Source organism: Diorhabda sublineata, chromosome 1 (assembly GCF_026230105.1).
Source record: "Diorhabda sublineata isolate icDioSubl1.1 chromosome 1, icDioSubl1.1, whole genome shotgun sequence".
Lineage (NCBI taxonomy): Eukaryota > Metazoa > Arthropoda > Insecta > Coleoptera > Chrysomelidae > Diorhabda > Diorhabda sublineata.
In genome coordinates this window covers 27830803-27844798 of record NC_079474.1, presented here as the reverse complement: position 1 = coordinate 27844798, position 13996 = coordinate 27830803, and the positions used below count along the sequence as shown (strand labels likewise).

Genomic DNA, 13996 nt, shown 5'->3' with positions numbered 1-13996 from the left:
AATTCGAAGATTTTTTTTAGGTAAATTAATTTTTTTTTCTCGAAAAATTTGTATTTCTGTTAGAGGACTGGTATCTAAGTGGCAAAGAAAAAAAAGAAGAGATAACATTAGCTGTTCACAGATAACACAAAAATATGTGACCTTTATCGGCCAGCTGTGAAAAATTTTTAAAAATGGACTTGGCTGGTTTTGGAATTCTACGCCTCAAATATTAACTTACCGAAAAATGTTCTAAATCGTTTATACTTTTCTCGCAATAATCATCTTCTACCAACATTTCTCTATTGCCGTAACGATTTCTAGAAAAAAATCAAACTCATTATAAATCACAAAAATATGCCAAATAACAAAATAAAACATATCTTGATTGCAATTATATAATACGAGGAATATTCAAATACGAAACAATGGGTACCATTGAGGTTTTTTTTTGAAGGTCATAGAAGCGTGAGCACAACTATCCCATAGTTTAATGTGCCAAAATATTTCCTGTTGGCAGGGTTCCTATATCTATGATAAGATCCAGTCTTCTCCTGTGTCCTTCGAATTTACACTACTTCTCTTTTAGATGTTTTTTTAGCAGGCCAAACATATTGTAAAAATGCTATTCGGCCTATTAAGTTTTTCAAATATTTTCTCAGCTCTAATCTGGCAGCTGTAGAAATTATTATTTAGAGAAAACGAGTAGATAGAACAGATCTGAGTAAAAAGGAGCTTATGCTAAAAATTAAGGAAAGATATGGAAGATAATTGTAATTTTGTGAGCACTATATAAAAAAAATAGCTGAAAAGATATTAGAAAAACTTACTAGCGAATATTAAGAATATTATCGCCACAAATTTACTAAAATTTACTTTGACTTTAACCTAAGTAGTCGTTATAGGATGTAGATAGAGTTTTAGAACCGACGCTTAGATAGGTCGACAACAATTTAATTTCTTTGAAAACGTTGTGACTGAGACATAATAAGTGAACAAAGGATAGTAAAAATATTTGAAGAAAAATGTCAGAATAGTCAGAATATGTCTACAAGATCAAAGTCACAGGACGACTTGGCTGCAGAATGCTGCTTTCACTTGAATTTGACCAGTACATTCTGAGTGACCTTGGAAGTGACGGTTATCGTGGAGTAGAATCATCCTTCGTGTGCCGCTCAGACCGTTTGATCTCAATGAATATAGGCTACGGAACATTTTCCAGTACACGTCTTCGTGCTTGAAGAATTCGAAGAGGATCAGACTTCGAATGTTGAAACATACGCTGACATAAAGTTTCCTGCTATGGACACAGTATTTAATTTAATAAGAGAAAATGACAACGCGTGATTCCATTGTATGCTGATCCACGTCTTCTCTGGCTTAAAATGAAACGCTAGCTCTCGTCACGATCCAGGAAACTAGGTTCTTCATAGTGGTACCAGGTATTTCGGTGTTAGCATCTTTAATTATAGTCAATAAGGCCTATAAAATATGTTTTAATCATATTAGGAAGTAATTTCAAGTCAATGCGTCTTGTTTATACAACGTCACAGCCCCCTACGATGAAAAAAAATAATATTTGATAGATATATGAATTTATAGCTAGAAAATCCATATAAATGTACATTGTATTATATTCGAATGTTTCATTTTCATATCCTGTTCCACCATTTGATATCTTATGTCAATAAATTCAAAATTAGGTCTAATAACACCAAACAACACTTTGGAAAGTTACAGGACTGGATCTATTTTGAGTTACACCTAAGTCCTGGTATTTAGGTTATTTGACTGAGAAACGTTAACATTGTTTATTGAGAAAAGTGTACAGGAGTTTTGAAAAGCTATTATTGAATGAATGACTGTAAAATGGTTTTCTGTTCTCAGAATAAGTATTTCTTGACATAATTACTCATATTCTTCAAATATTTCCAGACTTCGGCACAATAAATTATGTAGTAACACAAGAACATTGTGTGATTTAGATCAGTTGAAGTAAACTGCGAAGCGTTGGAACTTTTGAAACATTGTACACTAAAAAAAATACACAGGAAAAAGTTTCAATTAGCTTTGATTGTTCTATTAGTGGCATTTACGAGCTTTCAATATTTTATTTTTGTTTAGTTCTCTTTTTTTTCAAAAGAAGTAAGACCCTTGAGAATTTAAATTTGACAGAATTGATTCAGTTAATTTGCGCATCGAGAAAAATGTGAAAAATTGTAAGGGATTGTGCCCTCATATTAGTTACATATGAAATAACAGCTGACGGCATATAATAAATGTAATGACTCTGAGGAAACACAGACGATAACAAAAACTACATTTCTTTCAATAATTCATTCTTTGTTCTTACGTTACTTAATAAAAATATATTTATAATTGTAATTTTGTTTTAAAAAATCCAAATTTGAAGTTTTAATCTATAATTGGCGCAGTCAGTAGGATACGCACGGGTTTCGGAAGTGAACAGTTTCGCATTGTGCCGGAAGTGAAATTCGAAACCTTGAAGTTTCTACATCATAAGTGCGTATTATGAACTCATAAACTTAGTGGCAACATGAGGAAAAAGGACCAGAAGAGCAGAGCTCGAGTTGATGAACAATCTGTAAGGGCCTTTCCAAACGCCTCAGTATAAGATTTTGGTGAAGATAGTTAAATTCTGTTCATTGCGAGCAAATTCCTTATTATAAACATTGATTTTAAATTATTTTCATGAGCGATAGTGATGAAATAATCAGCGGAATCTTAAATATATAATTAGATAACGAAAATAATATTAACACTCAACGGAATAATTGTAAACAACTTACTAATTCCTTAAAATTAGTAAATTCAACTTTGAATATACCTGAGATGAACTGGAATCTTTTAAAATCTAGAATTGATAATATTAAACCACATCAAATAAATTTCTAATTAGGTGTGAAGACTTCATTAATGATTACTGGCTGTTTAGTCGAAGAACTAAATGAAACCCGGATAGTAACAAACCATAGATGAACTTTGGAAATCGAATTCAATTATTACTAAGTAATATCGCGCAGAAAATTAGTAATAATCTCAACTTAACTTACGCGGAGAAAGTGTGGCAAATAAACCATTGTGATAAAATCGCACTTAGCACTTTTATAACAGGTTGTAGTACCTTAATAAATAACTTGCATATCAAAAATCCGGCCTCACTTGAAGATGCGATGGCCTATCTGAATGAATTTGAAAACTTTGAAAAATTATACGGCAATCTAAATGACAATAGCCGAGCAACGACTTACCTACTTAATAGTAATAATCGACAATCCCACTTACTGCGCCAATTTTATATTAGAACTTGGAATTTGGATTTATAAAAACAAAATTACAATTACAAATATATTTTGATTGAACTATTAAAAGAAATGCAATTTCTATTATTTTCTGTGTTTTCGCGGAGTCATAGTAGTTAAAAATATCTCCCAAATATATGTTTTGATCAAAGAAGTATATTAGACATTCGCAAAGCGTACCGTGTTTGTTGTGGAAAAGTAAATAGTATCTGCTATTCGTTCTTACTGAAGTTAAATTCGTTAATTCACATTCTGTTTTTTTTTATTCGAGTAAATGATACTTGATACATTGTATTTTGTTTTGTAAAAACTATCAAAATTATCAACACCGACTCAATCGCAGATCAGTATTATTAATAGTTCTTATATCGAAAAAATATCTAATCGGGTTCTCATAAATCATCTGAGACGTAATATGTTTTTGTACATCATTAAAATTTCTCTCCACTGATTTAATCAATGAATTATTAACTAATAACAAGTGTACAGTTAAGGTCAAACTTTATTATTAGACACTTTATTCCAATTAAATATTTTGGCAAACCTGAATCGGCTGGATTCATTTTCCTGAAAAAATATAATGTATTGTAAAGACCTTTCTACGTAAAATAAATAATTAGGTCCTAATAGATGTATAAGAAAATTTAAAAACAGTTGAATATGTGATACCGGATTTAATATATTTTCGAATATACAAGCTCTTATCAAATACAGCAAATAAACGATTGGAAAGGCCTACTCTACTTAAACTAACAATTCGGAAGAAACATGAAACAAGAATTGATAATAATTTTGAAAAATTTCACCTCTCAACTACGTGGACTCGTATCTGGATTGGACGTGGTTGCTTTAATGCCGAAGAAGAGGTTTGTGTTCGCTACAGTTGTCTAAGCAAATTCTATTTGGTTTAAGTTCAATTGCATTGAGTATCTAAGTTGTGAATGATATTTTCGCGAAGTTGATTAAACTACTATAGTAGCTGCAGAAAAATCGAGTCTTTTAATTTGCTGCGACGCAGTTATTTCACAATTTTCATAATTAACATAAAGATTATTAAACACTAGTCACCTTGGATCTCTTTGTAAGTGAAATAAACAATGTCTTTTGCAATATTATTATTAATATTAATACTATTTTAAACTATAAGTAGAATTCATTTCAAATGTAGATTAGGTAAGTACGGGTAATCCCGTCTAAATTAGTCATGTATCATTAGGAAGCCTGAGACCCTTTATTTTATTCAATTTGGAAACTTATTTAACTAGCTAATCATTCTCCCAATTTTTCCCTTTATAGCTTATTTTGAGGCATTCCTAAACCAGAAAAAAGTATTTTGCTTTATATATTTCCAATTCTGCTTTTTTTCTTCGAGGCAATCTACTAGCATTTGACGACCTTTTTCAATTCAGAGCACTGACAGAGCAGATGCTCGATGTTTGAAATATATTTATAGTAAATTTCTTGTACCAACTAAATATAGAATCTAAATAATCAACAAATGGAATTCAATCTCGAACATTTTCGTACGATGATTTTCTATGACTTCGACGTGAATCAAACCAACAGCAGAGTGCCAATCAACTCTCTTCGATTTTTGGTGATCAAGCACTATCTCGAGCAACCGTGTTTCACTAGTTTTCATTCGTGGTCGCACAGGATGAATTTCGTGAAGGTCATCCAAAATCAGATGTTGTGCAAGAAAATATCGATGCTGTGCATATACTGATATTGCCCCATCGTCATGTTATATATCGTGATATTGATGCTCTCACACACAGTTCAAACAAAAAAAAACGTTTTTAAACAGTCAAAACATGGAAAGGTAAATTGCGGGATCAACATTTTTCTACACCTGAAGAAGCAGTTCATGCGTTTAAATCATATGCTTTGGAATGGAAAAAATTTTTCGACAATTGGTTCAATCGCATGCAAAAGTGTATTAATCTCAATTGAGAATATTTAAAAAAATGATAAAGCCATATCCAATTATAAATATTTGTTTTTTATTCTTCCATTTCAAAACTTACATAAGAATGAATGCCTCGAAATAATTAAATTTTAAAAAGTTTAGATTTATACTTACTCCAAGTACCTCCTCCAGCTCAATAAACTGATATATCCAGCTATTGAAACGACTAAAAATACTCCTGCTAAGATTGCAGCTATTGTTCCAGGAACTATCGCAATGTGATCCAAATCACTTCTTTTGGCGATTGTCTCATCACCATAATTCTTCATTCCTATGAAATTTAAACTTAAATGAGGATTAAATTCATGCAAGCAAAACTATCTTTTATTGTATTAATATTATGAAACTCTATAGAACATTATTCCTGCACAAATATTTTTGTAATACCTAAAGTTAAAACCTCGTCGATCAACAAGGCAATTTTAGCTAAAGCCAAAAAAATATTAAAAAATCAATCGCTAAGTATTGAAACATTGAAAATCCACGTTGTATTGTATCAGCTGGCAATTTAAAAACTTCTATATGTCGGTCCATATAGAGTAATCACTTATTTTTAGGGGGGTATGGCTAAATTAAATTAAATAAATCTCTCTAATGGAAACGTGGGTTGATTTCAACTACGTTTATTTATTTTGATTTATAAACTTTATATCACACAAGTCATTCAAAATCTATATACAGATATAAGATCTGTGTAAAATTAGGTAATAGATCATCAGAGCCATTTAGAATTGATAAGGATCTGCTACAAGGATGCTGCATCTTCTACACTTTTTAAGAATATGTGGCAAAAGCACTCTCTCAGTGGAAAAGAAAATGTAGAGTAATGGGCATAGAGATTGATGACGATACTTGCTTTCACACTCTACAATTCGCCGATAATCAGGTGATATGCGCAAACGAGAAAGAGGATCTTTAATATATGGCAAGAAACTATTTCAGCGTTAATTTTGATAAAGAAGGTCGAAATAAAATCTAGAATAAACAATACAAAATAAATAATAAAACCAATTAATGGTATTCTATGTAGTATAGAGATAGGCAAACAAAGAAAAATATATTGTTGGCAACAGCAAGTCCGTGAAGCCGGTCCTGTTCGGGTATAATGGAATTATATATTTGATATACCGAGGAATTCGTTTAATTTTTGTTTTTATATATGTTTTTATCATGGTAGGCGATTTATTTATAGTCTAATGTAAGTGTTTAAATAAATTAAATAAGTAGGAAACGGTGTTTATATCTGGATCAAAAGTACGTTAATATATGACGACGTGACGACTAAAAAACAAATGAAAAGGAAATTAGAAGCTACATAAATGGTCGCAATGAGGATGGCATCTAGGACATCAAGATTGGAAAAACCGATTAATAAGAGAATTAAGGAAAAAATAGGTGTGAAAGATACAGTTATAACATGTATGGAAAGGAAACAACTGGTACGGTATGGGCATGTTCACAGAATGACAGAAGCAAGATTAACAAAGAAAATAATGAAATGGATACTACGTAAAAACAGAAAAAGACAAAGACCAAGGAAAACATGGATGGAAGGAATAAAATGGTCAATAAGCCAGTGAGAACTAAGGAAGAAAGACTGCAAAAATAGAAAACAATGGCAAATGGGCATCGGACAACAACGTTCTAATATATATAATATCTCGCAGTGTTTTGGATACTTGAATACAGTTTTCACAAGGTTTATCCGAGCTTCTAAAAACATTCAAGTGTATAGTATTTTTCAAAATAACCTTTAAAATGAGATATCAGTTTTAATATTATTGCTCCCTCGCTAGATGGTTTATCAATAACTTTTTTCTACTATTGTTTAGGCGGTATAGAGTGAAATAAGTCACTAGTTGTCCAAGAAGAACTTTCAACTTCTCTGTCGGGATTATAGTTCTATATCTACTTTTAATTTTTTGTAACAATTTCGATAGTGTAATCCGTATCTGCTTGAAGACGGTCTTAAAATTTTACGGTTGGTACGCTTTGCATGAACATGTTTGATCTTTTAATCTCTCGATTAGTCAATCGTCTGCTTAAACCAACAAGGCATTTAAATGACAAATTCATTTATTAAGTTATACTCCTACTGTCGTCCAACAGTCATGGCAATGCGAAACAATAAAAACATACGTTGGAGATGATATGAATAATATGAATGAAATTACCAAAGAGCCTTCCAAATGCTAATTTATTTTCGATTTCTTTTAATTCATTTTACGCTTGGATCGGCATCTGCATAAAACATATGAACGAAATTTCTTGTAATTGACTTTTAAATTTCCAAGCTTTCTGAAGTTTAGACACAGTTAATTATTTACGAACAAAACTGAGGATACTTTGTATAATGTACCAATTTAACTTTTCGATGAGCTCAATTATTTGCAGTTTTCCCCAATTTTTAATCATCTACGACTAAAAATGTTTACAAACTATGAACGTATCAGATGTATTTATTTCAGATTTTTTTCTAAATAAATTAATACTTGTTTAGAAATTTGATAAGTCTGTATTTAATAAACTATCAATTTCAACCAGTGGTATTAATTTATAAGTGTTATAGTTCATAGAACTTTCAAAAATACAAATACACAGCGCATGACGATAATGAGACCAATAAACAAGTATATGGCAGTGAGGCACTAAAACTCGTGTAAAGTCTTTGAATATATAACTAGGTCTATGAGAGTATCTCTCACCTCTTCATGTATTAGAGGAAAGCGTGGCGAGGAAAACTCAGAATGTCGAGAGAAGAGTCATCAGGAATAGGCTAAGACTTCCGTTAGAAGATGACCATACATACCTAAGAACAAAATAACAAAAAGATTTAGTTCTGAAAAAAATTACGCCAAAAGTATATTAGAAACGAACAGTTATAGGAGCATATGGGCTTAGAACCAAACACTCTCAGAGCTTAGGTAATACTCCTCCAAGTAATTTTCAAATAGAAATATTTACAATCGAAAAATTCGATTTGGTAAGGAATTAATCCGAGCGCCAAGAAACTATTATAGCTCTAAGTAATGTCGTAAGATCCAAACTGGTTTTAAAGTATCTGGGTAAGTTCCCTCTAATAGGTTCCTGGGCAAACTGGAGCGGAGGAAAATGAAATAGCTAAAGGGAGTCAGATAAATCATTAGTAAGACTTGATTCCTTTTGTGAAATCGACTACAGGATAATAGTGAAAAGACCAGAAAAGGAGGTGGACAGGAAAAATACCGTCACCGGGATAATCTTTTGGGCCGCAGTGCATGTCACTAGTAACTGTATGTATTAAATATAATACTCTCGGGACCTTTTAAAGCGATATAAGTGATTGGTTCTCCATCTAGAACTATGAATTTTTGCCCCAGAATCATGGACATAGAACCAGTAGTGACATTGAAATCCAGATCGGTGTAAAGGCAATCCAACCAATCATTCCTAGTCCTTATTGACTAATTTCCAATCGTTTTTACCATTTGTAAGCATTCTTTAGAGATACCGTATTGATACCATACAGAGAATTTAACATTTCGTGAGCTTCTTCAGCAATAAACTGTTCTTCGGTTCTGCGATTCAAACTTGTAACGATTTGTCATCGTGAGACAAACAAGTAGAAATTATTGTAGCTTAAGCAATTGCTAATACTAAATATAAATTTACTTGAAAAATTCGCCAATTGAAAAGATAATCTCGTTACTTTTTGAACATCAAAAATTAAATTAAACAAAAACAAATCATATCTTACCTTCTAAATTAACATTTATTGAATCGTCTTTCAAAAATATACTTGTATTGACTGAATCATCTGGTTTATAAACAATTTTAGGCTGATTTGGTGCCAAATCGTAATCGACTGAAGATGCAGGTATATTTAACATATCCGAAACTTCTGTATCTTTGTTATCATCGGAAACATAGGTGTAGGCAAAATTCGATGAATTTGTAGGTAGCAAGTGTTCTAGTTCGTTAGGCATATCATCAGCGCCAGATTTTTCTGTGTTATTTTCATTTTTATTGATTTTATCCTCTACCAAAGGTGTACTTTCATTCTTGTCAGGTTGTTTGGTAGCATGCTCCACCTCGGTAGTAGAATATTGTATTTTATTTGAAGTTGTAGGGTTTTCATTTATGCTTATATTAGTTATTTCATCCAATGGGACACATAACACTAAAAGATAAAAGTAAAATGTTAATTACACAGTCGACTTTACTGTTTGTGAAGTGATAATGAAATTGCAAAATATTCTAAATACATAAATAACTTCATTCATTTCAACAATCATCAGTATTATCATGAACACGTAGAGTGACAAAAAAGGAATCGGTTGCACTGCTAGCAAATACGGTTAGTATAACAAAATATTCAACAGCAAAAATTCGAGGAGAGAACAGTCTCCACAATTCCGATCCAAAAGCAAGCACTGTAATTACCACAAACGTCTAAAAATAATTTTACTTCTATGAATGTGATTCAGTCATCCAAATTGCAAAAATCATCAAGTGAATTACATCTAGACTTTTGTAACGTAAAAAAGTGCACTACATTGCCTAGTTGAAGACATAGAAAATGCTTTGACAGCAAAGATATTGGTCTAAAAGCTTTCATGGTGATAAAAAAGGCTTTTAACAACATTTCACATCAATCACGTTAAAGCCAAAAAATCTGATAGGTCACCCAAGAATTCTGATATATAGGAACTGATAAAGCTAGAAAGAAATGACAAGCTAATGGACCAAATGCACAGCATAACATAGACATCCTAGATATATCTCTCTGATGCCAGGTTTTAAGGTTCGTCTTCTTAATGGACCTCTTTTTCCAAATATTTTGCCTTGCAGGATGACTTAGAGCCATGCATTTCTGGATTCGTTTCTCATTATGTAGTCCAAGTACTGTAGTTGGCGAATTTTCATGGTTATTATTACTTCTCGTTCATTTTTTATTCTATTGAGGACGGCGGTCCGGGAGATCTTGAGTATTCGTCTATAAAGCCACATTTCGAATGTCTACATTAAAGATCCAGAGCTCAACTCCATAAAACAGGTCAGATGAGACCTGGCACCTCATTTTTCTCATTTTTCTTTCAATAGAGAGATTGTGACTCTTGAAGAAGGCCTTAATATGGTTAAAGGTGATTGCACCATTGTATTTGTTGACAATATAGAATATTTACAAAGTCTGATAGTCCTGTGACAGTCAGGAATACGGATTGAATATCAATATCAAAATAAAAAAACTCTTGATTATAAGTAGAAAGACTACCACAAGATGCCATTTTCGATGCGTTTTCTTGAGCAAACTCTTATTCCAGAGCAGCAATATCTCAGTAAAGATTAAATGCTATATCCTGAAAGCTAAAGAAAAGGACGTAGTTGGTAAATTAAAGTTTGCTGTTGTTATTTGTTGACTCAAAATACCTAAAAGGGCAATTGTTATAAGCTGTCTACACATCAGAATATTGAAATATTTTTCCTATGAAAATGTGACATGTGTCATCGATAATTTAAATATTTTTGTTTGTATACTCCAGATGTTGTTCAGCTCACGTTATTTTTTTATTTATTGTATTCGTTTAGATTATTATAGAACAATAAAATAAATGCAGAAGTACATCTGACCCGCATGAGTGGTCGTACACTTGGTGACATTAGAAATGTTATAACCAGAAGGAATACATCATGACTATGTTTAAAGCAGGCTGAAAATAATACTAATAATAATATTTATAAGAAAAAACTTGAAATTCTTTAATGTATTTTCGTAAAATAGGTTTTCTGTTATCTTAATGACGTATATCGTAATACACTCTAATAGGTTAACGCTAAAATTTTTCCAAAATAATTTGTTGGTGACGCACGAACTAAATGATTTCAAGACGTTAAATGATATGGAAACTGGTTATTAAGTATCTTGTCCTACATTAGTTTTAAGGTTTTAGAATAATACATAGACTTTTTAGATAAATCTAAATTTCAAACAAACAAAACAAAAACTCAAAATTATATTCAATTTATAAGCTGATCAGATTGATGCTAATATTTGTTTGCTATTGCACAATAGGCTAAAAATAAATCGGATGGCTTTGAGTTTCTAATGATTAATGATGATAATTACTAAACAAAAAAACAACTTTTACTACAAAGATAATAAAAGATTTATAATATTTTTGGAAAATAATATCGACAAAATGAGGCATTTAATCACGTGACATTAAACACCAATTGTAGCTGTAATTTTCGTACAAAGTGACCAGGTTATTTCGAGTTTTCCCTGAGTCCCCAGTCTTAAAAGTTATATATAAGTATTATGTGAAGAAGAAACAAAGTCTTATTTAATTAGCAGTTACCTGCCAAACAGAATCGCATTTACCCACTGTGGAATGAAAATACTTAACTGATTATGAGGTTAGCGAATACAAAGTTTCTCAATTAAGTCATAACATTTTATATGTTATGTGTGGTGTATTATGGTAGATTTTGCTTTTACTATACATTTTTACTATACATTTATAAATAGCTACATCAAGTTTTGTTTGATACTTGATAAAGTAAGAGCAGCTTGTCTCCTTGCCTTTTTTAACCACTTTCTTCGTATTTCTTTATTGTTACGTATTTACGTATATGAATAATTTCATGGCATTTTTATCATTGTACTTTCACATTGGGGCACTATACAGTATTTATATTACGAGGAATTCATTATTTATTATAAAACAAAATAGACTGTTAAAAACAAACACAGCTGTTTCGCGAGGTATGACGTCATTCAAGACGCCATGACAGTCTTGGCATTTTTCGCGGTAAAATTCAAATTCATTTCTAAAAACTTGAAATACTAACGTAAAAACCCTATTTTTCTTAAAATAATATATTTTTGGGTGAAATAGATGCTAAGCTATAGTTTTAAACTAATTTACAAATTTTGTCAACTAGCCTATTATCAAAAAATGTTTAAAGGTAAGTGACATAACAAGTTGAGATGAAAGAAGAGTTTATTTATTTATTTATTTACACCACCCTACGGCCCAAGGGCCAATTAAAAGGTGGGAAAGACATACATAAGAGTTAACAATTGAACAATTAAAATTGTAAAGTACAAATAAACAATGGTACAATTAGATGAAGTATAAATATTATAGCCACGAAAATACGAAAAAATTAGCAGTTCTAGAATTCCAGTCCCAATGCCAAACGCCAAATACGAATAATGAGAAAGTTGAACAACATATGACAGTGATATTGTTTCATTCGATATAAAAGAGAAAATTGTTCAGAACAGTTCTAGGAATGAAATGTGGGACACGGTGGCAACTCGAAGAGTATGTATTCTTAAAAGACTTAGCAATTTTGGACAGTCAATTTTATTCGTCACAATGTTGTGAAGGAATATAAAGGAAGAACACATACGTCTAGTCGCTAGATCGTTCAAGTTACACAGTGTGCTTTGAGGTGAATAAATATTGTCAGACCTGAATCACATATATTTAAAATACTTTCTGTGAATATTAGTTATTCTTCTGATATGAGTTTGGTAGCTTGGTTCCCATAGAAAAGCATATTCTAGTTTTGGAAAAACGAATGCATCAAAAAGTAAAGATACGGTTTTAACTTCGGTAAACTGCCTAGACTTTCTCAGATTAATTTAATGTAACACCAAGATCATTGAATGCTGCAGAAGTTTTAATTACATTATTAAAAATGCGATAATTAAAATAAAGGAGTTTAAAATTTTCTAGTGAAAGATAAGGTATTACACTTTGAAATCTTAAGAGGAAGTACATTTTTATCGCAGCAATCACAAATTGTATCTATATCAAATTAAAGTAAGTGGCAGTCATTAATGCTCGATATGGAGTGATCTACCTTCAGATCATATGTATAAACAAGAACACCAGAATTTAATCTCAAGACAATGTCATTTATAAATATTATAAATAATAATGGCCCAAGTACTGGGCCCTGGGGTATTCCAGAAGATACTTTAATTTCTATGGAGATAAAACTATTGTAAATAACTGTAAGTTTTCTATCTCTGAGGTATGACATAAAAAAGTTGGTAAATGAATCAGTTAAACCAATGCTGAACGGCTTAGTCAGAAGAATTCCATGATCCAAGCGATCAAAAGCTTTGGAAAAATCTGTATAGATGACATCAACCTGACCACCGTTATCCAATTGTAGTGCCGCATACTGCGTTAAGCACATTAAATTAGAAACCGCTGATCTACCAGGATAAAAACCGTTTTATTCATTACATATGGATAGTTTCACGTGGTGGAAAATAACTTAGTAAAGCAGAGCTTCAAATATCTTGTTGGAAATAATTGTGATGGGTCGATAGTTCTCAATAACAACCTTATGATTTTGGTACAAATTCGTCCAGTTTTCCTTATCACCGGAAATTTAGCACATTTTTACAAGAGATTGAAAAAGCAACACAATAGTTGTGCAAGAAAATACACACAGTCTCGTAATAAAAAGGCTGGTAACCCATCGGTACCAGGTAAAGAGTTTGGTTTCAATTTTTTGAGGTTAGTTAAAACTTCAGACTCAGTGAAATCGGGAGTTACACAAGGCACATAATTTATATTTGAATCAATATGGTCAAAATTAGGTGAGGATGAGGCATACATCCTGACTGAAAATATACGATTAGGTATGCTAGTAGTTTTCCTATTAACAGAAGCAAAACAGAAATTTTATTTTCGAATTTAGAATTTTACAAAGTACGATA

At 31.5% G+C, this 13996-nt stretch overlaps 1 protein-coding gene across 1 annotated transcript in view; it reads right to left on the bottom strand.

Moving 5' to 3' along the window:
- LOC130445432 (uncharacterized) overlaps positions 1-13996 on the bottom strand; it is a 37405-nt gene that overhangs the window by 8223 nt on the left and 15186 nt on the right. The window contains exons 2-4 of the mRNA XM_056781044.1: positions 9008-9430; positions 5386-5542; positions 221-299 (exon numbers count right to left, since the gene is read on the bottom strand). Of these exons, the coding sequence (XP_056637022.1) occupies positions 221-299; positions 5386-5542; positions 9008-9430 (659 nt within the window). The remainder of the gene's footprint in view (positions 1-220; positions 300-5385; positions 5543-9007; positions 9431-13996) is intronic.